The 27637-nt window shown below is 39.4% G+C and overlaps 2 protein-coding genes across 2 annotated transcripts; one reads left to right on the top strand and one right to left on the bottom strand.

The window, feature by feature from the left end:
• The first annotated feature begins 14906 nt into the window (after window positions 1-14906).
• Window positions 14907-19684, top strand: LOC127774500 (protein root UVB sensitive 6-like). Its single transcript, XM_052300759.1, has 14 exons — window positions 14907-15363; window positions 16313-16411; window positions 16493-16606; window positions 16874-16945; window positions 17034-17144; window positions 17278-17397; window positions 17586-17687; window positions 17779-17851; window positions 18203-18283; window positions 18370-18434; window positions 18542-18643; window positions 18741-18926; window positions 19063-19299; window positions 19391-19684. The coding sequence occupies exons 1-13, from the start codon at window positions 14986-14988 to the stop codon at window positions 19129-19131; spliced, it is 1572 nt and encodes a 523-aa protein (XP_052156719.1). The 5' UTR covers window positions 14907-14985; the 3' UTR covers window positions 19132-19299; window positions 19391-19684.
• A 1170-nt stretch (window positions 19685-20854) lies between these two features.
• LOC127773520 (PHD finger protein ALFIN-LIKE 5) lies at window positions 20855-25676 on the bottom strand. Its single transcript, XM_052299602.1, has 5 exons — window positions 25439-25676; window positions 25262-25294; window positions 24341-24569; window positions 21622-21751; window positions 20855-21555 (listed from the first exon to the last, which is right to left on the bottom strand). The coding sequence occupies exons 1-5, from the start codon at window positions 25539-25541 to the stop codon at window positions 21274-21276; spliced, it is 777 nt and encodes a 258-aa protein (XP_052155562.1). The 5' UTR covers window positions 25542-25676; the 3' UTR covers window positions 20855-21273.
• Between the last annotated feature and the right edge of the window lie 1961 nt (window positions 25677-27637).

The following is a 27637-nucleotide window of genomic DNA, read 5'->3' as shown; positions in this document are numbered from 1 at the left end:
GTGACATTTCCTTTCAACTAATCTGGATAGTCTTCTGTCTAAATTCGTTGTACTAGAAAATACCCCATTCAATAATTGGTTTTTTTTACAGGGAAAGTACATAAAAAAACGCACCCAACTAAAAATAACTTCACCTAAGCCAGTGGACAAATTTTGACTGGCTCAATAGGTCTACTCGAGTGAAAAAAAAAAAACTTTCCCAGGTCATGAATAAGATTTGACAGAATTTGTGAGTTATATGTGGTGTACTTAGATTTGGCTATGGTTTGCATAGAGTCGACAAGTTTATCTGTTAGACTGGGTGTTTTGTATGCTACTCCCTTCGTTCTAGGTTGTCTAGTAAAGTTGAAGAGTAAAATAAAATGACACTTTGATGTTCTTTGGAGTTTACTTAATTGAAAAATATCATACCTAGCGATGCAACTGCCGGTTAGCAATAAATGCATAAATGCAACGGTTGGATATATATTGTAAAAGTAGTACTTCAAAATTCTTTATATTTATGGATGAAATTCGAATCCCAAATCATGTATTTGTGTACAGAGAGAGTAGATTACACCCACTTGTAAGTTAATGTAACGTCTGTAACCCAACATAATTTACTCTGAATTATAATACTTCCTCTGTCCCATAATAAGCACAGTTGTAGGTTTTAGTGTCCAACTTTGACCATCCGTCATATTCGAAATATTTTTATGATTAGTATTTTTGTTGTTATTAAATGATAAAATATAAATAGTACTTTATGCGTGACTTAATTTTTAAAATTTTTTCATAAACTTTTTAAATAAGACGGACGGTCAAACGTTAGGCATGAAAACTTATGACTGCACTTATAATAGAACGGAGGGAGTAGCATGGAGGGCAAGTGACAAGTCAAACAGAGCGCACCTTGCTACCGAATGCATGAACTGCAATATCAAAGTACTCCCTCCGTTCTATAAAAAAACTAACCTAGTATTAGATGTAACACATTTTAGTACTACGAATTTGAACATATATATGTCTAGATTTATAGTAGAATATGTTACATCCGATTCTAGATTCGTTTTTTATGGGACGGATGGAATACTCCAGAGTCCAAATTACTTACCTCCCTTGCCTTGCAATGAACATGTCTCTTTGTGTGGTAATCATGATCAGTGCACAATTATACTATCATGCAGAGAAAGCATGCCCCATCATTTCGTAGAATCATACTAGTACACATGCCTTTATTGGCATGTCGCATGAACCCTGTGCCCTTTGACAGAGCTGTTTCTCCCATCTCTTGTATGTGGGTGAGAGTGTGTCACTCGCTCATCATGGTTTGGTGCTGAACCATGGATTTTCCATGATCGATGGTGCACCGGGCTCCGCCATCATTCCATGGCTACACGCCATTACTGGGCGTTGGTGCTTTTGTTTTGGGCCATCACGATGTTTGGTTACATCTGGAAGAAACTCCAACGGAAACAAAATGCTTTCAATCATGCATGGAAGCCGATGATGGCCCTGCCCTACCCTGCTTTATTGATTCTACTGTTTTTGAGAAGTGCTATTGAAAAGTATAATTCATTTTAGTGTTAATTTGTGGTATCTTGTAATATCTCAATACTAATAAAAAAATTCCTTGTGTGTACCATTGAAAATTTGCCAATTCTTTATATGCCCTTGAGTTTTACTCATGCTCTTGCATACCTTCGAAAGTTAGTTTTGATCCCTTCCAATAACCTTTCCGTCAGTTGACCATTAAATTATTATGAAAAGAATATATTTTGCTCTTTGGTATATAGAAACATATAAAGTATATTATTGAGTACCAAAATTTGTTCTATGAAACTTTTATATTCATAAGTTTGTTACGCAATATATTATTTACGACAAATTTAATTTTTTAATATGACATGAAAATTAATACATTATTTTACATTATTAAAAAATGTATATGTAGCATATTTTGTTGATAATTAGTACAACATATTTATTGTATAAGACAAATCTATTTATATGCTACATAAAATATATTTAATAACTAATAAATAAATATTTTATGCCATACAAAATAAATTTTTTATAAATAATATCCCACACAACATTGTTATTCATTTATGATGCATAGTTGGTTTCGTAGTAAAAGCATGCGTGGGTACATGATTTTATCCAGTAGGTCCAATTAATGCATCAAATCCATAATCTATATTTTCAATAAAATTATAGCCCACTAATAAGTATAAGCTTAATATGAAACCATGCCACATCATCACCCACTAGCTATAATTACATATTTAACCTCATGCAAGTATACAATATCATATATAATTTATTTAATTCTACAAATCAACATGCAAGCATATCTAATCATCATCCCTCACATCATTTGCACAATACTTTAACAAATCTATCTATCATTTTTATAATATTTAACATATATTTATCGATATGTTTCACATTAAAACTCGGGTATCGTTTGTTTGCTTCATGATAAGTAATCATAAACCATGATGTTTCACGTTTTTCTCTTTTTACTCCTAATTTGATTGTTGAAAAAAATATACTAAGAATTGCTTAGTGATTTCCGCAGCAAAGCGCGGTGAATCACCTAGTTAAAAAGATTTGTGTAACCTCGTAGTTGATATAAAAAACACAAATTGTCCATCTATATAACATTATCTAAAAAGGCATCCTCCTTTTGGATAAAACACTTTAGCTTCCACTACGCGTAGTTCACAGTATTCCCTCCAATGGGATCTTAAACCTTAATTAGCAAGTTACATGCCGTCCTTTTCAAGGAACCTATTGCCGAGTTAAGATTAAGCTTATCGTCGGACACATCTTTAGCAACAAAGTGAGAGAGATTGACAGGGGAAAAAAAGGGACATTTTTTTTGTCTTCAACTGAAGCACAAAGCCGTTTAATATGCCATGCATGGAAGATAATGATCAAATCTTGTCGAACAAGGTTCATAAAAGTTACACTTTTGCAAGTTAATTAAGCTACTAAATCAGAGTGGATGACATACCACAGAAGCAGTTCAGTTCAGGCTACAGTAAAACGACTATAAAATGGGCGTAGCCACGCTAAACAAATACTGAAGATCTGAGACCACGAGCCTGCAGAATACATCAAGTACGAATCAGTCAACTTAATCGTGATCACATCACAAGCATCGCATCCTAGCACATGGTTGGTGCAAATCAGAGGCATTCGCTAACACCGAGCATATAATATGCAGAGAATTTTATCATGATTCGCCAAAAGTTTTTTTTTTTCTGAAATCACAGGCAGAAAAACACATGTGCCCTTTTGCACTAATCTCGCCGCGAGCGACTTACCAATCTGCTTTGAACTTTGCTCCGGAAAATTTGCATCAATCTCACCAATCTGTTCGGCAGGCCAACGGCTGCGGCTGCGACTGCACAAAGTAAGTGCTGCACTGTTCGTGCCGGCTGCGGGCAGCCGCACAGGCCCATGGAAGCAGCGCCCCGGGGGGGGGGGGGGGGGGGGGGGGGGCGTACGGTATGGATTAGGGAATGGTGATTCCTACCGTTCCCCGAGAGGCCGGCGCGTGCGGCGGCCTGCGCCGACGACGCAGGAGGAGGGCCACGGATTTCCCGGCGCTCGCCGCCGGCAAGGCAGCCCCGGCCTTCGCTCTCCTCCCGCCGCCGCCGTCGCTGCGGCGCGTCTCGCCGCTCACCGCGTGCATCGCTTGAAGGGGAATCCAAGCAGGCCCATATGGCCCGGCCTGGCTCAAGTGGGCCGGATAGGCCCAAATAATGTTGGGGCCCGAGACTTGACAATACTGGGCCAGAGTATTGCTCAAGCGGTTCCTTCCTCGCGCACACGTTTGAGCCATGGACATAGAGAGAAAGAGATTTCTCTCTTTCTGTGCATGCACGTTTCTCGAACGGTTAAACCGTGTAATTTTTTAAGAAAAGATCTATAGGAAAGTTGTTTTAGAAACATTGTATTAATCTATTTCTTAAGTTTAAAATAATTAATACTTAATTAATATGTTAATGACTCACCTCGTTTTACATATATTCTCAATCTTATTCTTTCTCCTCTCAAACACTCTAAGCGAAGGAATTGGTTTGCACCGGTTTTTGAAGTTGGCAGCAGACGTTACACCCGATTTTATGGTTGAGGGATGCGATTCGATCAAGTGCAAGAAATGAGAGAGGTAAATTAGACATACTCCCTCTATCACGAATGTCAAAGAATTGGGCCGCAATTGGCCTATCTAGGCCCGGTGAAATATCTGTGATAGAATTTGTTTTCGTTTTTTTCCTTTTATTTTACTATGGTGTCATCTATCTTTTCATTTTTCTCTCAAGAATTCTGAAATTAAACTTCAGTCCATGGTTGATCTCCATTCTCCAACTGTCTTGGAAAGTGTATTAATATTAACATTAGGGACACCCCTATGAAACCAAATCAAATTTGAAGGGAATTGGGTGTACGTTTGGTTAGCCAAACAAGCTCTAAGGACTGTCCCAACCCTCCACCTAAGATGGTGTCTATGGCATTAACTATATTGCCATATAGGACTTTTAACTTATGTGACACTATATTAAATAAGAGAGAGTGTGTGAAGAGAGGAAGAAACTGGGTCTCATGCAAGACACAGCTTCAACACGAGAACCTATGCACTAGACACTATCAAGTTTTGCATTGGGAGAGAAGAGTGTCTTCATAATAGATGAAGAATAAATATGATTGGTAGAGAAGAGAGATAATGTATTTATTAATGGCCCACTTTAAGAAACCATGGGTTGTAGAGTGTAATTTCTATTATGATACCTTATTGACATGGCACCATAGACACTGCTTATGGACACTATGGGTTGGGACTGCCCTAATAATATGCATTTCATGTATTTCATCAATAATTATGGACAGTTCAGTCCAACCACTAGTCATAAAAAGCAGAATTAAATAAATTATATTTGTTCGCGATATTAAAGCTATTTATGTTATAGTATGTTTGGTGCTCTCTCTTGCACCAGCATTGACGAAATAGCTATAATCAATTCGAAGTGTTTAAATTGCATTTACTTCATGATACACGTCAACCACGTTCACAAGAAAAAAAAAAGAGAAGCTATTTCCAATTGCTGTGCAAAAGTACAAAACTACCGAACCAAACATTGCATATAGTCAATTTTTTTTCTCCCATCTATAGGAGTACACGTCAGTTACAATCACAATATTTTTTTTTGAAGAAAATAAACACTTTGTCCAAAATTTGGGCAAAACCTTTTCCTTTTTGACTCGTACACTTTATCTTGAGATATCCAAAACTTGGGAGCAGGGAATTGCACCCTGGTACAGCATTGGTCAGCGAGGTGGGCCCCATCCCATCCACTGCCACGTCAGCGCCTCTCCTTGCCGACCAAGTTCGGCAGAAATAGTAGGAGGTTCAACTAACAACGTCCCGGCTTTTAAGATGGCCTCCGAATAATCGAAGCCGGAGAAAACAAAAATCGTTTTCACCGAATTTCTCTGACAGTGACTCGTATAAAGGATTGGGTGGTGCCTGGAAATTCGGCCATTCAATTTTGTTCTTCTTTGGTCATTTTTGTTTGTTTCACTAGGAGTACTAAACATGATGTGAGGCGCTGCCAATAACACGTATATTTGTCACGGTGACCAGTAATATAAGTGTGGACGGTTAATTCTACGTGGCGGTTTTTCTTTGGAAAGATGTGGTTTCGTCGTGGCATTGTTTCACCATCTCTCTTTTAAAAAAAGCTATGTGCCTTTTTGAATTTCTATTTTCTTAAACTACTACTCTATTTTAAAATAAGCATGTACGTATTTTACATGGTTTTTAAAATTATACGGCATTGTCATTTTATCCGGTTGATTATAAACCGTTGCAGCTCATATGACTTAAAGTTGTAATGGTTTTAGGGTAAAGTAAGAGCTGAACTCTATCCTAAAATCTCTTTTAAATAGAGAGTCAAACATGTTATAATCGCATGACGACTTAACATATGCAAGAGAGGTAGCGCTTACTGACGTTGTCAACGTTGTAATATGTTGGATCGGAAAGAAGCGCACATAATCAAAGTCCTGTAGATGTAGGCTTCAACTAAACTATGCTAACAAATATCATGTGTTTCCGTGTCATCATCTTACATGCTCTTGGGTTATTAATAACTGAAGTGATCGAGAAGATTAGTCGTTGTTCGCTATATCGACTAACTTTTATAACATGTAAAAAAGTTTATAATGATTTTATATGTGTGTTCTTAGCGATATAAAATCAAATTCTGAAATAAACTTAAATGAAATGTGTATGTACTGTATTTAAAAAAAAACTAAACACATATTAATGATAACATTGAATATTCATATGGGTAGTTCAATTACTAGTTAAACTTTTTAAATATATATATTGATTTTACTGGAATCAAGGATGTTTTATATCTTAGAGCGAAAAGAGTTAAAAAGGAATCTTTTCTCTTATTATCTTTTACCCATTTGTTTTGAGTATTGACTGTGACATGGTTTTTATATATACTTACGGCCAATGGTAGATTGAGCATGGGGTGGCAGGGGCTTAAGCATTCACTACTAGCAATAGGATCATGAAAGCACCTACTAAATTTTTTGCAATGCATACATAAGAAGGAAGAGATATAGTTTTGTCTTATTTATTCAGACCCCCTACTATTTTTTTTCATAGATTCATCACTGATTATGGCTTGCCAATGGATCTTCTAGTGCTTTAGTTTTAACTGAATTCTCAGTTAATACACTGCTGTCAAGCAATAACTCCGGTTTGCAATTCCATCCAAAGTACTGTAGCTATCGTCATCAATGACCATTAAGAATAATAAAAATGATGCTCGAAAAACACGCCGAATCAAATGGAATATTAGTACTGTATCATTTGCATTCAGGACAGCATTGTACTATATATATTTGGGCGCTTTCATATGTTGCATCAACGCTGCACTTGGTCCAGAAATTAAAAGAGAATATCAATTAAAATCCAAGCAGGACCAATTGATATCACATCCTAATTACTACCTCCATATTTTAATGTATGACGACATTGACTTTTTGTTTAATGTTTAACTATTTGTCTTATTCAAAAAATTATGTAATTATTATTTCTTTTATTGTGACTTGATTCATTATCAAATGTTCTTTAAGCATGACATAAATATTTTTATATTTGCACAAAAAATTTGAATAAAACGAATGGTCAAATATTGGTTAAAAAGTTAATGGTATTATACATTAGAGGGAATATCATTTAAGATGAACTGGCCGGCTTTGGCTTAGGTACGAGTACGACCATAAACCAATGGAGCAAGCTAGCTAGCATTAGCAACAACGTGCTTAATGCGCAAGAAGAATGATTTGCTCGTGGCAGGAAATTAAGCACCCCTATGTTGACGCACTCCTGCATCGAAAGCGATCGTCCAGCATTCAAAGCATTAATTTGATCTCGTTCATCTTGATTCTTTTTAAGGCTTCCAAATTGATGCTTGATAAAAGCCAATTTATCGTTCTTTTGAGAAATGCAGATTCATTCATCACCACGTGATTTGCATGAAAAAAAAAAGAAATATAGGCCAAACTGCACCGGAAGGATGCCAAATAATGAAAGGAATCACGAACTTAGCAATGATATCTCAAGTCTTAATAGCTCCTGCATATTTATTCTGTGTCTAAAAAAAAAGGAAAATCACAAACTCAGAGCCATTGAGATATCTGGATTTTTCACATTTTGGTCCTTTTGAAAAACTTATTTCGCAAATAGACCTTTGGAAAAACTTATCCGGAAATAGTCCTTTTTGGAGCGCCAGAGTGGCTGGCGCCGTCGTTCAACGGGACGGCGCCAGCCTCTTTGGCGCCGTCCTCCTGCCACCGTGGCACACGCGAGCCGACGTACAGGAGGAGGGCGCCAACATGGCTGGCGCCGCCCTAGGGAGGAGGGCGCCCCCCACGGCCCACCCCTCGCCTCCATTCCTGTTTCTCTATATAGAGTTGCAACATTTTAATTTTTGTTTTATTTTTTCGGATGTTTTTTCGCACTTAGGATCACGATACAACCAACTACTAGAGAAAAAAAATTAAACTCGAACGGAATATACCATTTAGCTAGATATCCGAAAATAGTATACCACTTAGCCTACTTTGCACCTTCATCATAATTAGACCGTAACTCCTTTAGCATGTTAAACATAATGCACTCTACCACTATATGAAATTACTTAATATCTAACCACATGAAATGATGTAGTTTTTTATTTTTATTTTATTTTTTTGATATTTTTTCACACTTAGGAGAATACAGGAACCAACCGTAGAAAAAATAAACTTAAACGAACAAAATATGTGATTTCTAGAATTTTCCAAAGCTCTCCTGAAAAGTCATTCGGGTGTCATTTATTAAAATAGGCGTAACTTTCTCATACGGACTCGAAATCAGGCAAATAATATATCCACGGACATCTACAGAAAAAGTTACATCTAATTCTCCCCTGCTTTGCCGGGTTCGGCGATATTAAAACCTCCAAATTCCGCTTGCAAGATTGTGTTTTCGAGGAGAGAAGTTTTCCGGTAGAGCTTTGGAAAATTCCACATACCACATATTTCGTCCGTTTGAGTTTATTTTTTATATGGTTGGTTCTTGTGAGTTCCTAAGTGTGAAAAAAATATCAAAAAAATAAAATAAAAATAAAAAAGTTGCACATCTCTCTCCTCTGCACTAGTTCGGAAAGAGAGAAGAGGAGAGAAAAAATTTTACAGGTCACATATTACGTCCATTTGAGTTTATTTTTTCTATGGTTGCTTCTTGTGTGTCCCTAAGCGTGAAAAAAATATTAAACAAATAAAAGAAAAATAAAAAATTTCGGGGAGGGCGCCAGCCACTCTGGCGCGCTCCTCCTAGCCATCTCAGCATCGCCCGCCACGTCGGTAGGGGGACGGCGCCAGAGAGGCTGGCGCAGTCCAGTTGGACGATGACGCCCCAAAAAGGACCATTTATGGGATAAGTTTTTCCATGGGTCTATTTGCGAAATAAGTTTTTCAAAAGGACCAAAATGTGAAAAATCCAGGTTGAGATATCCTATTCTTCGTCTCCAGTTTTTTCAAGAGAAGTGTTTACCATAGGTTTGGTGGAAACCTAGTACAGTAATTCCGTTTACACAAAATTTGCCTTGCCTACTATAGGTGCAAAATGCAAATTACGCTAAAATTTTCTGTTACAAAACTAAAATTTAGCTGAGTTCCAAGAACATATACTACTTACAAAGGTAATGAAACTAAATAGATTTATCGAACTTGGCCAAAGCCATCACCATTGGAGAGTGTAAAGGCAATAGCAATGCGACCAAGCATTTGCTAGGCCTCAGCTGCCACGTAGGATAGATTAGAAACCTTCAAAGGACACCACACTCACAGTGCAAAGGTGTGGTTTAGAAAATCTATGGTGGGACTTATAAACATTTTGCATTTTAGTCTCTTTTAGTTTACAATTTACATAGTACTCCAAAATTTACAATCAACACCCAAAAGCAAGAAAAGTAATATAAAATCTCTCCCCTCCCCACTGAATCCACTCCATGGCCCCGATCCCCTTTGGACATCCCGCCGCCGGATGGCCTGCCACTGCCAGCTTCCTCTCTGCGCCCCACCTCCGTCTCTACTTGCTGCCGTTGACCACATCCATGTCCACATCAACAATCCCATCTCCTTCCCACTATCCGACAATTGACGAGGGCTCACCGCTCGTCATGGTTGAGCTCCCCGGCGGAGTGGGGCGACGGGCTGCCGCTACTACCGTCACGGATCTCATTGCTCTAAGACGGCAGTTCTTGTGAAGAAGTTGAGGCTTCGCTGTGATCGAGGATGGCTGGCGACAGTCACGGGGATCTTGGTGTCGGCCTGCCTCTCCTCTCCAGTGGTGAGTCCACCGTTGGGGCTAGTCGGTGTGCCAGCCCTAGCTCTAGCTGCAGGATCAAGACCTAATATTAATGTATGAGTTTGTTCACAGCGCTGGAAAAATTTACAGGAGCAAGCAAGCAACTAAGTGGTGATGCTGGTTGGCTGCAGGGCTATGCAACGATGCGTATCTGTCATTAATATGCTCTTTATTGCTAGCCGATAGGATCATTTTTGATCATTAAATCATGGATCATTTTTACCCTTGGTGTAGTTGTAATGTTGCAGTATGTAGCTGAATCCGGTGCCTATATATCTTCCAATATTCTTCAAGTCTCTCTGATCCAACCTGTGTTCTTTTTACCTTATCCGCGTATGATTTGGGAATTTTATTGACATAGATCACGGACACATAAAGATATTATATTAAGATATTATCATATAGCCCCATCTATATTTTCATTCTAGATTCGCCGCTGCTCCTCTCCTCCCACGGCCAGCGGCCCCCTACCCTGGCCTGCGGGCCGATGAGCTCGGTGGCACGGAGCGGAAGGCAATGTGCAACAATTGTTTTTTGATCAATACAAGACAAAATGCTGACCAGATGCTGGTGTTTGATCTAAAACGCTGACTAGATCCATAGAGTGATTGGGAGGCATGTTTTTTTTCTTGTTTTTTTAAGCAAAGATGCTCCTCAGATATGCCACTATATTATGCACATCACCCGATAGGAACACACCATTGTTAGCATAGTATACTAGGCAGCACGAAGATGGTTATGTTCGGCGAAGTTACATAAAAGACGGACTCCACTGCTTGTCTATTTGCAAATTCACACACTTTACTCCGACACCCTAGAAGTTTTTTTTTTTTTTAAAAAAAGAAGAACTCCGATATCCTAGACAGAATGAACATGTCAGTTTTTTTTATTACACATACAGGAGACGCAATCACGTAAAGTCATGAACTCTCGTAATGCTTTCTTAATTGCGTCTAATAAGACAATATAACTTGCTATTTTGCTATTTTCTTAGTTTTTTTAAATATCAATAAGACATGCTGCGTTCGTTTTCAGGGGTTCCCAACTCCCCTCTTGTTTTCCATGCCACGCTTTTCAAACTTCTAAACGGTGTGTTTTTTTTTGCAAAAAGTGTTTTTTTGCAAAAAGTTTCTATACGAAAGTTGCTTAAGAAAATTATATTTTGATCCTTTTTGAAAAAAAAACTAATACTTAATTAATCGTACGCTAATGGACCACACCGTTTTACGTACGGGAGGGATTAGTTCCCATCCTCCTTAAACGAACACAACCTTAGTTCGTTTCATCGTTTAGGATGAAATTTTTGATGGCATGTGAAACGAAACAAGCCATAATTAATCAAATATTAATTATTGTAAAAATACACCATTCAACAGTTTAGAAAAATCTCCATATAGAAACAGAAAGTAGCAAAAAAGTTCTTGAGAACACACTTGAAATGTGGTGGGTTTTTCGTATTCTATACTAAGCCACCATTTACCATAATTTTTACCACACTTTAGCTGAGTTATAACAAACGAAAAGTAAACCACATTTTTGCTAGCAAAACAAGGGTGGTGTGTCACACCTTTTTAGTTGAAGACATGTGCGACTATGAAATATGTGAAAACAAATCTTATCACAAGTACGATCGTGAACCAAATAATGAACTAACATGATCAAAATTGTCTAACACGAGAGGTGTGACAATCTTTGATAAAGTTTAGGAGTGAACCAAACAGCAAATATGATGTGTCGTAGGGGGCAGCAATTACTGATTGAGCACAGTACTAGTGGGAAAATTGCTATATATACAACCCAACTGTCCGAATCAAGTACGACTAAATTTGATTAATGATTGTATACACTGAATTTGATTAACGATCGTATACAACTGTTGTGCATAGGAATACACTCTTCTTTGATTGATCTATAGTTGTATGTCTTTAATTGTACTCTCTTCGTACTTGTAAAGGAAGTCGTTCTGGACAGCAACACGGTCTCCAAAATACAACTTTGACTTCTTTTTCCTATAAAAATATTTATTGAAAAGTGATATATGTATAATTTTATGAAAGTACTTTTCAAGACAAATATATTTATATAATTTTTATATTTTCAAACTCAACAACTTGAGAGTTATTTATGATTTATATTCTTAAAGTTTGACTTAAACATTATCCTAAACAACTTTCTTTGCGAGTACGGAGGGATTACATGATGTACAATTGGATCGTATGTATAATAGTACTCTAGTACTGGTCATTTGGGCTGAGTTCTTTTCTTAGGGGGTGTTCGGCACCCCTTTTCCCAACCCATCTCCCTCATTTTCCACGCGCATACTTTTCAAACTGCTAAACGGCGTGTTTTTTTGCAAAAAATTTCTATACGAAAGTTGCTTAAAAAAATCCAATTAATCCATTTTTGAAAAAAGATAATACTTAATTAATCAAACGCTAATGGACCGCTCCGTTTTCCGTGCGTACTCCTCCGGTTGGGAACCGGGAATGGAGAACATGGCCTTAGAGTTCTCAACTCTCCTCCCTCGTTTTCCGTGTGCATGCTTTACAGACTACTAAACGGTTCATTTTTTACAAAAGATTTTTTATATTATAGTTGTTTACAAAATCATATTAATCTATTTTTAAGTTTTTTAACCAGTACTGATCAATATTATGGTAATTTTTTTGCTTTGTTTTTCCATGTCAGGAGCCCGAATTCAGCCTTGGTGCCGAAGGTTTTGCTGTTACCGCGTAGGCTGCCGACGACGGAACCAACTTCTACCTACGGCTACGTTCGACAACGACCCCACGGCGCCGGGTGGGCTGGGCACCCGTCCCACCCACGTTCTGTCGCCGCTCCATCCACCCATCCATCCGATCGAGATGGACGGACGGTGATCCCGGCCGACGACCGAGACATAAAAAAAAATCTGCAGCCACACGACCGCCCAGCAACGCGCCCCGCGCCGCGGCGAGGACGGAGAAAAGATCAAGGCGCGCGATCCCTCCCGAGCCCCCGGTTGGCTCGGCTCGGCTCGGCGCCGTCCACGGCGGGGCCGGTCCATGTCCATCGGTTGGCCGCACAAGCCGAGCGAGCGAGCGAAAGCCAGCGGGATGGTTGGACCCCACGGCGGGAGGAAGATTGGGGTACGTACGTGTAGGGGTGGGTATCTGATCGGCCGGCAGCGGCGCCCACGATCTCGTGGAATCTGCTGGAAAGGGATGCCCATCCGTGCCAAGTGCCATGGCCCGTTTTGGGTGGTACAGCCGCGCGCGCACACAGTTGAAATTTGTTCTTCCTTTCCCTTGATCAAATTTGTCCGGCTTAGTTGTTTAAGGGTCTTATGTTTTAGGAGCTTTTAGCTGTAGCAGCTTCTTCTATAATCAGAAGCTCTCCTAAATAGTACAGTTTTTTATCTAAATTTTAAGAAGCTGTAAATGTAGAATCCATAAAATAAACTAAAAGTTAGAAGCTGGGAAACCAAACTTTTCCAAATTCTCATAAGTTGGCTAACAATTAGCTGCTTCTCAGAATTTTAAGCTCCCTAAATGACGATGGGTAGAACTAGGTATGCCTTCGCGCATAAATACTTAAAAATATTAATTACTATATAAACTTCAAGCTTATTTGATTTTTTAAATATACCATTTAATAGTTGTAAAAACGTATTAACAAAACGTAATAAAATTATGGTTTGGAGTTGAAAAAAAGAATGGAGCATCAATCCTCATTTATCCGGGGGATTTCAACTGTATTTTGCTACAATCATAAATGGATTTGAGCATTGTTCTGAGTGCTAGATAAACAAATAAAAAAAAGTGTCGTGGTTTATGTCCCCTGCAAAACCTTTCTGGTGGTGGAACCAGTCTGACCCAAGTTTAAATTATAGATTTGACACGAGCGCTCGTATTTATTGCTAATTTTTTTCGAGTGGTGTAAAATGTACCCATCGACAACAAGACGCCTACGATGACTTCATCGATATCAAGATATGCTGATCTAGTCTTTTGAAAGTGCTAATAGAGATTTGAAAGTGCTAATAGAGATAAAGTGTGCGTATATACATTTATAAGGGTGAGTATGCGCCCGCTGTGAGTACATGTGTTTTTACTATGTTTTTTTTAAAAAAAACAGAATGATTCTTATGATCATATCCAACTTATTAGGTCCTGTCGTCCAGCAGGTCAAAAATCACAGAATGCGTCTCAGGAAATTTATGGATAGAAGATGCACCGGCCAGGTCATGAAGATCAGATCCAAAAATGCCTTTTTTTTTTTAAGCGAGAAAGGCACGACAAAAGTACAAAATTCCACATGTGATGTGTTTTAAATTTTTTTTTGAAAGGGAAGACATGCTCTGTGATTAAAAGCATCCCCCAACTGTGAACAAATCTGGCGGAAAAAAATCATTTGTCTGTCTGACTCCACAAAAAATCCAATACTCATAAAAAAATCAAAACAAAAGCAATTCAATCAACAATTCCCAGCCACCCGCCCCACTATTCCCACCCGCACGAGACAGACAGGTGGGCCCAGAAAAACCCCGGCCCCACCACACGGCCTCGCCGGTTGTACGCGTAGCCATTCCCCGCCAGCTGGCAGAAGGCCAAGCAGCCGACGACCACCCATCAGAGAAAGTTTAATATACTAGTATAATTCTAATACTGGTGCCAAATCATTTATAATTAATTTAATAGCTAATTCATACTCCAATATTTACCTATAATATAAATCAATACACAATCAATACTTTGGTTCTACTTGTCACATGTACATGTATTTTAGAGTCTGTGCTACAACTAGTTACCGTTGCTTTTCTCTTACCTCTTTTATTTTATTATTAAAATATGTTTATAGCGGGCGATAACCTCTCTCTCACCCGCACTACCCACCGTCCCACTGACAGGTGGGCCCACCAAGACGCGGCCCCACTCGTCAGTGACACAAGAGGCTGGCATAAAGCCTCGCTCTCTCTCTCTCCCCTAGCGAGTGCCTCGCTGTTTCGCCGCACCCATCGAAATCTCACCCGCTCTCTCTCTCTCGCGCGCGTGCGCCGCCCACCCACCGCCGCACCGGAGATGGCGCCGGCGATGGGGATGAAGCGGCCGGCGGCGGCGGCGGCGGCGACGGCCACGCAGACCGTCACGCTGCCTGCGCCGGACGCGCGGGCGGCGGTGCGGGACGCGGTGCGCGTCGCCGTGCGGGAGGCCGAGCCGCCGCAGGCCCCGGCGCTGCCGCCGAGGGCGCCCGCGCCGGCGGTCGCGGTGGACGGGGTGCTGTGCCTGGAGGAGGTGGACGGGAGGAAGTGGAGCTACGTGGTGGAGGGGGGCGCGTCCCCCGGGAAGGCCGGGAGGGTCAGCGGGAGCGGGAGGGGGAGGGGGAGGGGAGGGGCCGCGTCGCCGATGGGTGTCACCTTCAAGGCCGTGCCGCTCCAGTCGCCGCTGCCGCCCGTCGAGGTGAGGGCGGGGTGAGGCCCGTAGGGATCTATGGGGATTGGTGGCATTCGTGGTGTTTTTTGGTGTTGGGATTTCGATTCCATGGTTGCGACCCACCCGTAGGGAGATCTGATTTGGAGTGAAATGATGCGTTCTTTCGTCCTTTTTTTTATGGCTATGTTGTTGTTTCGACGATTGGTTCGTTCCTCGGTGATAAATTGAATGTTTCGTGGGCGGTAACATCTCCTGATTTGTAGTTAGTTTGGTTTGATGGGATGCGGAAAAAGCATGGTTTAAGCGGATTTTCTCTCGTTAACAGTTGTAGTGTTTGATGGGGGTGAGATTTGCAGCTCTGTTGGTCCTGACTCCTGAGTGCAAAATTGGATCCAGAATTGTTGGCTCTGACCCTTCAATGCAAAATTGGATCCAGAATTGTAGGCTGTGGTGTTGATTTGTTAACAAACAACCCGGGAATTAAAAGTTATGCGGTTTGCTTTTGCCTGTTTTTGGCTGTGTGGAGGCAATTAGTGAAATTCAGGGGGATGTTTTCATGTATTTTTCCCAGGTTCACAAGCTGTTCACCCACGATTTAATTTTTTTTTCAGTTCAGCGATTAAAATTCTTATCATGGGTCTGCAGGTTTAATTTGTCTCAGTTTGGGAACTGCAGGTGTTGTAGTTTTGCGCTACTCCATGTTTGATTTATGGCTATTAGTTGAGGCCCTTTGCTGTTGAAGCTAAGTTGCAATTTTTTTTAGAAAAGTGATGCTTGTGACTCTTTAGAGCTACTTGTTCGTTGGATGGTTCTTAATAGCACTTGTTTCTTTTGTTTACATTCTCTTGGTGCCAACTGTCATGTTCTTCCCCTAGTTTGTTCTACTAAAATATTAGGTGCATCTGCTATGATCTTCTGGAATGACATGGCAATGAGTGATGAACTACGAAATGATCATTAAACTTTTCTGTTGCAGGAAATAATGTCCTTCATTAGGTCATATGTTGTACCTGAAGGCTTTCCGGATAGTGTCACTCCTTCATATGTCCCATACATGACATGGAGAGCATTGAAGGTGTATTTTCTGGACATGACTTGGATTATTATCACTGTTGACTGTATTATCTTGCTAAATCCCTACTATTTCTCTTTTTAGCATTTCTTTGGTGGAGCAATGGGTGTATTCACGACAAGAACCTTGCTAAACTCTGTTGGAGTTGCCCAAAGTAGGGCAACATCTGGAGCTGTGGCTATCAACTGGATACTCAAGGTAAAAATGGTTTTTGGCTAGAACAACATAGAGAATAAGAATGGCCTTTCTTCAACCTGCCTAGCTTGCTATCTAGCTTGACTAATAGTTGATGTGGCACTAAACATTATCAGTACCCACTGACTAGATATCACCCTGCTACCTGCCTAGCGCGTAGTGCCTTAGTGATACCAGTGACCTACTCAGTATGATTTAGTTTCTAAGTGCTGATGTGTTCATATTAACCTTTTGTGATTGTGCTATTCTCTGATAGTTTCATTCCTACAGGATGGAGCTGGCCGAGTTGGAAAAATGCTTTTTGCCCGCCAAGGGAAGAAATTTGACTACGACCTAAAGCAGGTGCAATATTTGGAATCCATGTTTTGCAATTGTTTTGAGCTTTATTTTGCTCTATGCAAAAAACTGATCGAAAACACTTTCACTTCAGCTTCGCTTTTCTGGCGATCTCTTGATGGAGTTAGGAGCTGGGATAGAGTTAGCTACGGCAGCTTTCCCTCAACTTTTCCTACCTATGGCTTGCATCGCAAATGTTGTTAAGGTTTGACCTAGCGGCTTACTGTGACGAGTCCTAACATTAATATGGCTTGTTTGATAAAGTTACTGTAATGAACCCTTTTTGTACCTGCAAATGTACTGAAGATTGTTCTACTTGATGAAATTGTTACATTCAGAATGTTGCTGCTGTTACATCAACCTCGACCCGTACACCAATCTACAAGGCATATGCAAAAGGAGAAAATATTGGAGATGTCACTGCCAAAGGAGAAAGTGTTGGGAACATTGCTGATCTGGTAATCATTCATCTTTTGCATTTTGTTTCTTGTTGGTCTGGTTACCATACATGTAGCTTATATATTCTGCTGGCATCATTTATGTTAATAGTATGCTGGCTACTAAAATTTGTCTTATTCAGTACTGCACTTATATGAAAATTTGCATTCAATAGTTCACTGATATTTCTGTCTTTTTATGTGTGAAGTTGGGAACTGGTTTGAGCATTTTAATTTCTAAGAGGAATCCATCATTGGTGACTTCATTTGCCTTCTTGTCTTGTGGCTATCTCCTTAGTTCATACCATGAGGTTTGCTTTTGAACTTTCTTGATGCTCTTATAATTAAATCATTCTGATAAAAGTTATTGGTTAACCAATCAAATATTATATGTATTCTCAGGTGAGATCTGTTGTGCTGAACACTCTAAACACGGCAAGATTTACTGTGGCAGTTGATTCCTTCATTAAGAGCGGTATGCAACTTTGACTTCTAGAGTCATTCAGACTTTGTAATTTGCAATAGGAGAAAAGTTTGTAGTTGTGTATACTGCTGCACTTTGAAATACAATGTGAAGCATCATCCTTAAGAAGTTCAGATGGCGCAACTAAATGTTCTGGATGCCACAGATAGATTTAAGAATGAATGGCAGACATAGTTGAAGACATTTATCAATATTCAATCTGCACATATTGTTTGAATAAAATGTGGAATGTGGAATTGCTTGAGCAACATATCGCAAAGAACTGTATTCATTTTAAAAGAAGTCCATGAAAAGTTGCAGTATTCAGTCTAATATTTGGATTCTCCATATGTATTGATGCAGGACATGTTCCCTCATTGAAGGAAGGAAACTCACAGGAGACTATATTTAATCCACCATGGCGGCATCAGCCAGTTGCAATAGGTTTGCATCTATAATTAAAGATTTTTATGTATTTTTTCATTCATGCAGATTTTAGAGCCTTTCTATAATCAATTTTGATCTTATAGGATCAAGATTTGGAGAGGCATTTCAGGAACCTGCTTCTTTTGTTGCCATAAGGCCTTTGTTTGAGGTACTATCTCGATGATGTTATTAGTATTTGTCCTTAGACTGTTCTTTTCCTTCATTAGCACAATAGAGCATTGGCATGTGTGAAGTTGTGATATATTTTAATTGTAGGATGAGAGGTACATTGTTACATATAACCCAACAAAGGACAAGGTATATGCTTTGCTCAAGGACCAAGCAAAGCCAGATGATATTCTCAAAGCCGCTTTCCATGTAAGTATTGATAACAAGGTTAACAACTTTGGCAATGCCATACTGGTCAAATTTGTTTGCATTATATCATCCTAATCAAATGTGTTTTGGTTTACAGGCACATGTATTACTACATTTTATTAATGCATCACATGCTAACTTGAATGCACGGAAGCGGATGAACTCCAATCGGTCATACCAAAATGCAAACCCACTGAACATGGACTTTATACCACACATTGCTGAATCTTGCAAGATTGTCACTTCATCATATGGAGTTTTCAAGAAGAAAGCGAGGGAACAGGTGAAACCGCACCACCTTTATCATTTACATTTTGTACCTGGTTTGGGCTGAACTACTAGTGAATAACAATTCCGACAAAAACATGGCATGATTCTCGTTGTATGGCATAACTAACGACTCATTTTCTGATTCGCAGGGATGGATAATGTCAGAATCATTGCTTAACCCTGGACGAGCTCGGTTGTGTGGAATAGTACCTCAATGACCCAATAATATTCGTTTGTTATAGTTGAATGGATGGTACAATTTTATTTCATACATCGAATTCGGGCCCTATGTGAGTCAGCGAACTTCTTTAACTAAATCAACCATATCGAAGTGAAGTACCTGGCATGCACCGCGCGAGACAGGATGGATGGGTACTTCAACTTTGGTTAGTGCTCTCTTGATGTGAAACTATGAACATTGTTACCGAACCGTTAAGCATATTTTTCTTACTCGTTTTATTTATACCTGTTCTACAGGAGCGATGTGCAACATCATGGGGTATGCTGACTCATGGAAAGACGGGGAAGGAAGGAGAAACTAACCAAAAAAAATACTGGACTAACAAGCTTCTTGTATATCTATCTCACTATCAGTATTTAGTACTCTGTATAATGAGACGGGTATCCGCCATATAGTCGTCGGTGTATGTATTGACCGACCTAGTTTTTGTTTCGACTCTACTTTCATTGTTTCGGCTAACTTCGCGAATCTGTTGGTGTTTGTAAATGCCAGTTTTTCCATAAAGAAGAGCTCTGTTTGTTTCCAACTCAGTTCTTGAATTGTTGCCTACTTTATTTGAGTCATTCGTTGTGCTTGAACCTGTAGCGTCAACTATCAAGAGCATCTGCGTTGTAGACTTGTAGTGATGGTTCTGACTCGTTTTGTGCAGAATTGTGAGTCCACACTCCACATGCGTTGTGTAGTTTTTACGTTCACATGCTAATATGCTCTGCATGTGTTGTCAACATGTCATTACTGGTTTTCTAGTTGAATTTTAAATCAATAAGATCGAGATATAACATATACTCCATCCGTTTCGTAAAAAAATCAATAATAAGAATGAATTTGAACATGCTCTATGTCCAAATTCATTCATAGAATTAGAAAAAACTCTTTCCAGATTCATTCATAGGATTATATAATTTTTAGATAGAGGTCCGGTGGTGTTTGAATCTCCTTAAGATAAAGATGAAGATAAATATTAAATGTTTTACGCAAAACAAGGTGGTAATAACGTGTAATTAATTGAGTTTTAATTATTACGAACTTGAAAAATGGATTAACGTAATATTTTAGAGCAACTTTCATATATAAAGTTTTCACACAAAACACATTGTTTAGCGGTTTGAAAAACGTGCCACAAGTAGGAGAGTACTTATGATAAGATATAGACTCCATGAGGATGAATTTGGACATACACTATGCTATGTCTAGATTTATTCATAGATTACAATTTTTTTTAATGATAGAGGGAGTAAGAGAATACTTATGATAAGATAGAGCGATCACTAGCTTTTGAAGATACTCCATAGACATGCCATGCAACAAATATACCACCTCATTTATACTTTCGTTCTCACTTTAATATATATGGTTTGAGGAAGCCCACTTACATATAACACCTCACTTACATTTTCGTGTTCGCTTTGTATAAAAAGATTAACCAGAGAATGATATGGTTGAAGGAACAAACCCTTATAAATTTGTTCTAACCTTGCTTAAACTAGCAATGTGGTATTAAATATGTGCACACAGCTCTCATGGGCCACACATGTCAAATCTTAATTGGACCAAGATGTCACACATCTGGATCACCCGATTCTCAATAAAAACCTCATATCACTTCTATCTTGTCACACATTATATTGTCATGTTTACTGCATACTTCATATGTCATTCATCCAATGCTGCGAAAATTTACATCTAACCTGGTGGTCAACTGCTCATAAGGTCATACCACCTTCAATTGACCAATATAAACTTCAAACAAGTTCAAATATTGGCTAAGAATTAGAAAGAGGATAGCAGTCAAGAAAGAAGCCAAGATCAAGAACTAGAATGAAACTAGGCAGTGAAGAAACAATGGTCAGAGAGTCCTTCAATTCAAGAACGTCTTTGACATCTGTCTGCAGAGGCAGCCGCACCAGGGAAATGAAGCTAATATTACTACAGCGACCAAGAGTTTTAAGCACAATTAAAGTCAGAGCAACACGAACAGCTGGGGCAAGATTAAATTAACAGTGTTTTGATTTGAAATGGAAAACCAAGTCTACGGGCTACAAAGCTAGGCCATATCTGCAGACATCTCAACGATTTGGCGCTGGTTTCCGTTCCGACTGCTGCTTGTTTCTGCTTGTCTCTATGCCCTTGCCCTCTTGTTGCCGCAATCTGGGCACTTGTAGTGTTTGATATGCTCGGCTCGAGCAGGTGTGATCTTCACGCACTTTCCATGGTACCACCGCTCGCAACTATCACAACAGATCCAAAACTCATCTTTGCCATCATTTGTTCCACAAGATCCGCACAGGGTGTTGTCGCGCTCCTCCTCCTCCTCGTCTGCATACTCATCGCCGCTCTCATCATCATCCTTGGGGGGTGCAGGTGGTTTTGGAGCCTTTGAATGAGACTCTGGTCTTGGTTGCTACAAACAGAGAAAATTATAAGCGCTGTGCTGCACTGCAGGCAGCAAAAGAGTATATGAAGATACCATTTTTGAGCTGGGCTTGTTGGGCTTGTTGGTACTGTTGGGCGCCTTCTCCTTGGTCTGTTTCTTGGCAGCGCCAGTCACAACTTCAAATATTGTAGGTAAGTTATTTATCATGTTGAAGAGCCGCCTCCTGTAAGAGAAACATAGCAGATGTTTCAAAACAACTTGAATTGCAGAATGAAAATGCACTCAATTTAGCCTCTCCATAAAAAAATGGATTTTCTCATGCCCATAAAAAGATGGCACGTACAAAAAAAATTGCACGTGATAAAGGCAAAGTTTAGTTAGCACAACAGAAAAACCATCTACTGTTTACTCTATGATCCTTTTGGTCATATATGGATTGCTCTAGGATCCCAAACTCCCAGTAATAGCAGGATAATGCTCATTGCTCACTGTTTGGTAGAATTTCAGTGATGGGTGCACAAACCAAATGCCATTGTATAATTAATAATTATTTCATGATTTATTTTAACATTTACTAAATGTTATGCAAAAGGATAAAGCTGTGATCAAGTTTAGCTTCTGCTGCAGGAGGAATGAACCCCATTAACCCTCAACTTCATATAAACTGGACAGGCTGCAATTTTGTTTTGTTTTTCTTGCGTACTTGTGTATTTGTAAGTTCACACATTTTCCTACTAATGGCCTATTGATTACATGTATTTCGTTGCAATGCATAAAGAAACACCTCAGACCACCTAGATATATCCATAGAATTTCCATCAACACCATGAAACTGGCAGGTTTAGAGAAGAAATTCCAAACCTGGAAGTAATAACCTCCAAATGTAGCTGAACTTGGTTATGGACTTATGGTTGAATGCCAAAAACCCAAGTTTTCACTCAAATGTTGAATGTGATGAATATGATTTGGTGAAAGAGATGTCATATTGTTTAGGTAATCAAGTAGGACTCGTCTCAATAGCACAACTATCATGACCACAAACCCACTATAGGATAGCTAGATCACTGACGCAAGTAGCAACTTATTGGCTTCTCTCTCCAGAATCTAGCCAATGGGATCACCCAATGTATAACTACTCAAGCAATAGCATTAGGTGATTAGGAAATTTGTAACTAAACTACTAAAGCAAAAGAAAGATTCAAGATTGTTTTGAGCTACAGAAACTTAACTGAATAGATCTTGTTAAAATAAATGACAAATGAATTGCATGATCAGTACAACAAACAAGTTATCTGAATCTAGATAATTATCAGTACAGCACATTCACTTTCTGTGCACATCATTTGTGTAGACTGTTTCAGCCTTATCGTCTTATGTTCAGTTTGTTACCATAAAAGGATTTTGTTTGTGTTTCTAGTTTCAACACTAAAGAAAGTACAGGCATCATATCAGAAGTAAACAGCTTGAATATACAGAAAAACCATGCCCCTAAAAATGCACTAGCTTTTGTAACTCTGTACACAATCTTAAAACCCTGAAGTGGACACTATGCTCCTACTCCCTCCGTCCCCAAAAAAACGAATCTAAGACTGGATGTCACACATCCTCCAGATTTGTAGTACTAGGATGTGTCACATCCAGTATTAGGCTGGTTTTTTATGGGACGGAGGGAGTATGTAGAATTAACCTATTTTGGTCTGTATTTTGGTTTGTATACTTGTTCACTTCAAAAAAACCTTAAAAAACTCATATATGTAAAACATGTGCATCTGCAAACTTTAGCACAAAAAATTGTTCATATGTGCATTGTGCAAAAAGAAAAGAGAGGTTATTTTGTATTGTGTGCCACATACAAATTTTTGAAGCATGCAGAACCAAACTGCAGGTTTGAGCTGCATATTTCCATTTTCTGTGGAACTATCCATATCAAACAAAAATATTCCAGAAAATAACAGATAGACAATTTACCCATAATGTGGGTGACCAAAACTTTGGCTCGTGAAATTGCTGTTCATTCAGCCTTGGATTTCATCACTTTTGCCTCTTGGCATAAGATTCTTGAACTTGACCTAGAGATGAGCATTCTGAAACTGGGACTAGTTTCATTATCTGTCAAGGCATTACAAACCACAACCCTTATCTGGACAGTGGACATGCTTACAATGGATTGACATTATTGAAAAAAGAAAACAAAATTCTTTGAATACTCTAGCATGCCACATTCACCAAGTACATGATACCATGCAGCTGGCCTGGAAACTTATTTAGGCCATGGATGCAATCTTTCAAATATTTCTCTGAAGTTTACTGCCATTCTAGCAAAGAAAGCTTCCTACAAATTCATACACAGGGCTGCCTGCACATAGGAAGTCAGTGCACATGCTCTGCGTCAATGCATGTGCTGTTACCATTTCTGGCGTGACCTTTTTTCCTAGTATCAAACATGAACAAGGTGATTTTTTTTAGTTACCGTGATGTTAAAAGTCCAGTTGGGTTAATTGTTCTTCAGCCATGCAGGATTAAGCTGATCAAGGAGTCAACCTCAACAAAATAAATTTTCATGGGGTATTTTCCTAAGAGAGAACATCTAAACATTGCAACAGAAATAAAAAAAACACTGAAGAGAGGAGAACCACAACAACTTAAGATGAGAATCAGAAGCTAGCAATGAGGTATTTTAGTCGTGCTTACATTTCTATAGGTACAAGACTAAATTGTAGCTGAAATCCACATAAATGCATCCAATAAAAAAACATGGAGCTACATCCATACATTTTTCTGCAAGAAAAAGTTTGATAATAATTGAATTTACCTGGCCTCTTTGTCGAACCCAAATCGTGCTGCGAAATAAAACGCAACAGCCAGTAGCCATGAATCACTGTGGACAGCAACTAGTGCCAACCAGTCTTTCTCATTCATGCCGTCCCTAGCAAAATTGATTCCTAAAGCTGGTTCAGGGATCTCCGGAGGAACTTCCTCAGCAGGCAAGGTAACTTCCCATGTTTCATTAGGGTACCCATAAAGGCACAAGTTCTCCTTTTCTGTTCGAATGAAAGGAATTAGTAGACACATAAGAGTTATGTCTGGGCAGCACTTGTTATGCAAAAGGCAAGCAGAATCTACGCAAGACAAAGAAAGAAAGTTAATGTTGGTTGCATACACTAACAGGCAACATAAATGAAGCGGCCTCACACTTGCAATGGCACAAGAAGGCTAGCTAATTTCAGTAAAAACATCTAACTAATTCAAAAATGGATGATGACCCTACACTGCATTGACTGGGAAACAGCTTTGAATCAGACAAACCAGCCCAAAAAAAAAAAAAAATCAAGCATCAGCAAGTGGGAGAGTCCATTTACCCCCCACATTGATACTCTCCTCAAATTCCTCCATATCCTAACAACAGCAAATGCTGAATTATAAATAGCTAACAAACAAACAAAAAAAATCTAAGAGTTACCACTGATACGACTATTTCGATCAGCAAGCAATCCATATTAGCCTCTAATCTACAACCCGAAACACACATCACGCCCCAATTAGTCACTGCATTGATGAAAAGCTACAGGGCTACTAGCCTACTACTACCAACGCAGAGCACAGCAGCCAAAAAAAAATCAAACCAAATTTAGCTCCGAGACTCCCAGCAGAGCAACGCGACGCCCCATCCCGAGCAACACCGGTTGCTCCAGCGCCCGAAACCCTACACGCGAAGAGATCGAGCGTGACTCACCTGGGTCGCAGAGCTGGTAGAACTTCTCCACATCTACACACAAAAAGAAAACAACACACCAGCCCCAAGCCGGGCAGCAACGAGGCACGTCAGCGACATCAGGGAGAGACCGAACAGCGCAAATCCGGAAGCTAACAGTAAGGAAGCGGGAGGGAGCGGGGCGGGGGGAGAGATTACCGGTGGTGAGGGCCTTGATCATGCCGGCGCGGCGGCCGCGGAAGTCGCGGAAGACCTCCTCAGCCGTGCGGGAGGTGTACGGCCCCCCGGAGCCTCCGTCCATTCTGGGGTCGTCTTCGGCGGCGGCGCGGCTGTTGCGGATAGCAGCGGCGGCGGTGGCGGCGGCGAAGACGAGAGAGGAGGAGGAGGTGGGGGTTGGAGGCGGAGAGAGAGGAGACGGGGTCGCGCACCCGAAGCGAGAGGGGGTGAGGTTTTATTTGGGTAGAGGGGGGCTGCGTGTGCCGTGCGTGGTTCCGGGTGGATTTCTTGCCCCCCGTCGTTTTCTTTTCCGGGTGGAACCCTGGCTGTTAAAAGGGTGTGTTAAGATCCTGGCAAAAATTTTCACCCCTATCACATCGAAGGTTTGGACACATATATAAAGTATTAAATATAAAAAAATAATTAATTACACAGATTGCGTGTAAATTATGAGACGAACCATTTAAGCCTAATTGTGCCATGATTTGACAATGTGGTGCTATAGTAAATAATTGTTAATAATGGATTAATTAGGCTTAATAAATTCGTCTCGCAGTTTACATGCGGAATCTATAATTTCTTTTTGTTATTTGTCTACGTTTAATACTTCAAATGTGTGTCCGTATATCCGATGTGACACGCTAAAACTTTACACCCATATATCTAAACACCCCGAAAGTGTAAAGTACTAGGAGTATATGTCACCGTATCTTTTTCCTCTTTTGAAATCGTCATTCGTCATCGTATCTGTTGTATTTACTACCTCTGGTTTTGGTTTGGTTTCTAATGTATGATGGCATTTAATTTTGGGACATCATTTGTTTTATTTAAAAAATACATAATTATCATTTGTTATCTTGAGGTGTTTTATCTGAAGTTACTTTAAACATGACTTATTTTGGATATCTATATAAGAAAATTTAAATATGTTAAATGTATGCCTAAAGTTAATAGCGTCATACACTGAAAATCAAAGATATTAATCTATTTATTTTATTTTTTAAATCATAAGTTATGTGTGTTTTTTTTCTATTTTTGTGAGGACTTATCTCGGTAATATTTATAAAGAATAATTCATTATGTATTTGTGCGTTAGAAAAGGAATGGTTGATCTGTTAACTGGAAATCCTCAAGCTTCAACTCAAAAAACCTAGCCCGCTTCGAGCCGAGCCATCATACCTCCGTCTAGCGGACAGAAGCATATCTTCTGCGCTACTCTCTTCTGACTTTGAGTGGCTCATATATGGATCCCATATACTATATATATATATATATATATATATGTGTGTGAACGACCCATGTCAAATATAGTACTATGAAGAAGACTCATCCCTAATGGTTTGTGAACCCTCCAGCTCTCAAGCAACGCCATCACTCGATCGACTCTCCACCTATCATAGCTCATGCCAATGCACTCACTAGCTTCAAACTTAAGTTTGGTGGATGTAAGTCCACGAGTGAATTAAATCTGCAAATAAATAGATATAGTTTACTATGTATATTACTATGCTTCTTTAATATTATTGTGCGATCTTTTTCCATCCAAATATTTTATTCCTACAATTGGTCTATGATTCTGATTATTTCTTTTTAAACGTGCACTCCCGTCATATTTTCATGCTTCTTCAATTCCTATAGTTTCAAAACTATGCATTTCAACTCTATAAAAATGCATTTCAAAGAAGGCCTAAATTTTTAAAACTTAATTAGTGGCATTCAACTGGAGAATATCCATTACAATTTTTTGAACTTTTACCTAGACCTATCTTTAAGGGGACCTTTAGCAGTTACTATAGACTTACTCTCCGGTCCAAAAAAGACAAGCTAATATACTACAACAAATTTGGACATAAGTTGCCGTTTTTGGGACGAATCAGGTTGGGTGGATCAGATCTTCTAAGGACAGAAGCATTCACTGTAGCTAGATATCAAAAAGTATTGTTGCCTCTAGCGAAGTAATATGGGCGGTACATTATCGGATAGAACGGTAGAGGTTACTCCCTTACCCTATAAAAAAATCAATTTATAATGTGATGTGATGTTTTCTAAAACATTGTTCTAGAAAATATTAGGGATGCAAGTGAGATGGGTTAGCTGGTTTTTTTTCCTCTTATTCTACTTGTAGCTTTTTTTTTCCATTCAAATTTTATAGTAGCATATAGGAAATGAACTAGTAGTAAA

This window comes from Oryza glaberrima, chromosome 5, assembly GCF_000147395.1.
Source record: "Oryza glaberrima chromosome 5, OglaRS2, whole genome shotgun sequence".
Taxonomy (NCBI): domain Eukaryota; kingdom Viridiplantae; phylum Streptophyta; class Magnoliopsida; order Poales; family Poaceae; genus Oryza; species Oryza glaberrima.
This window is presented reverse-complemented; position numbering and strand designations above follow the sequence as displayed.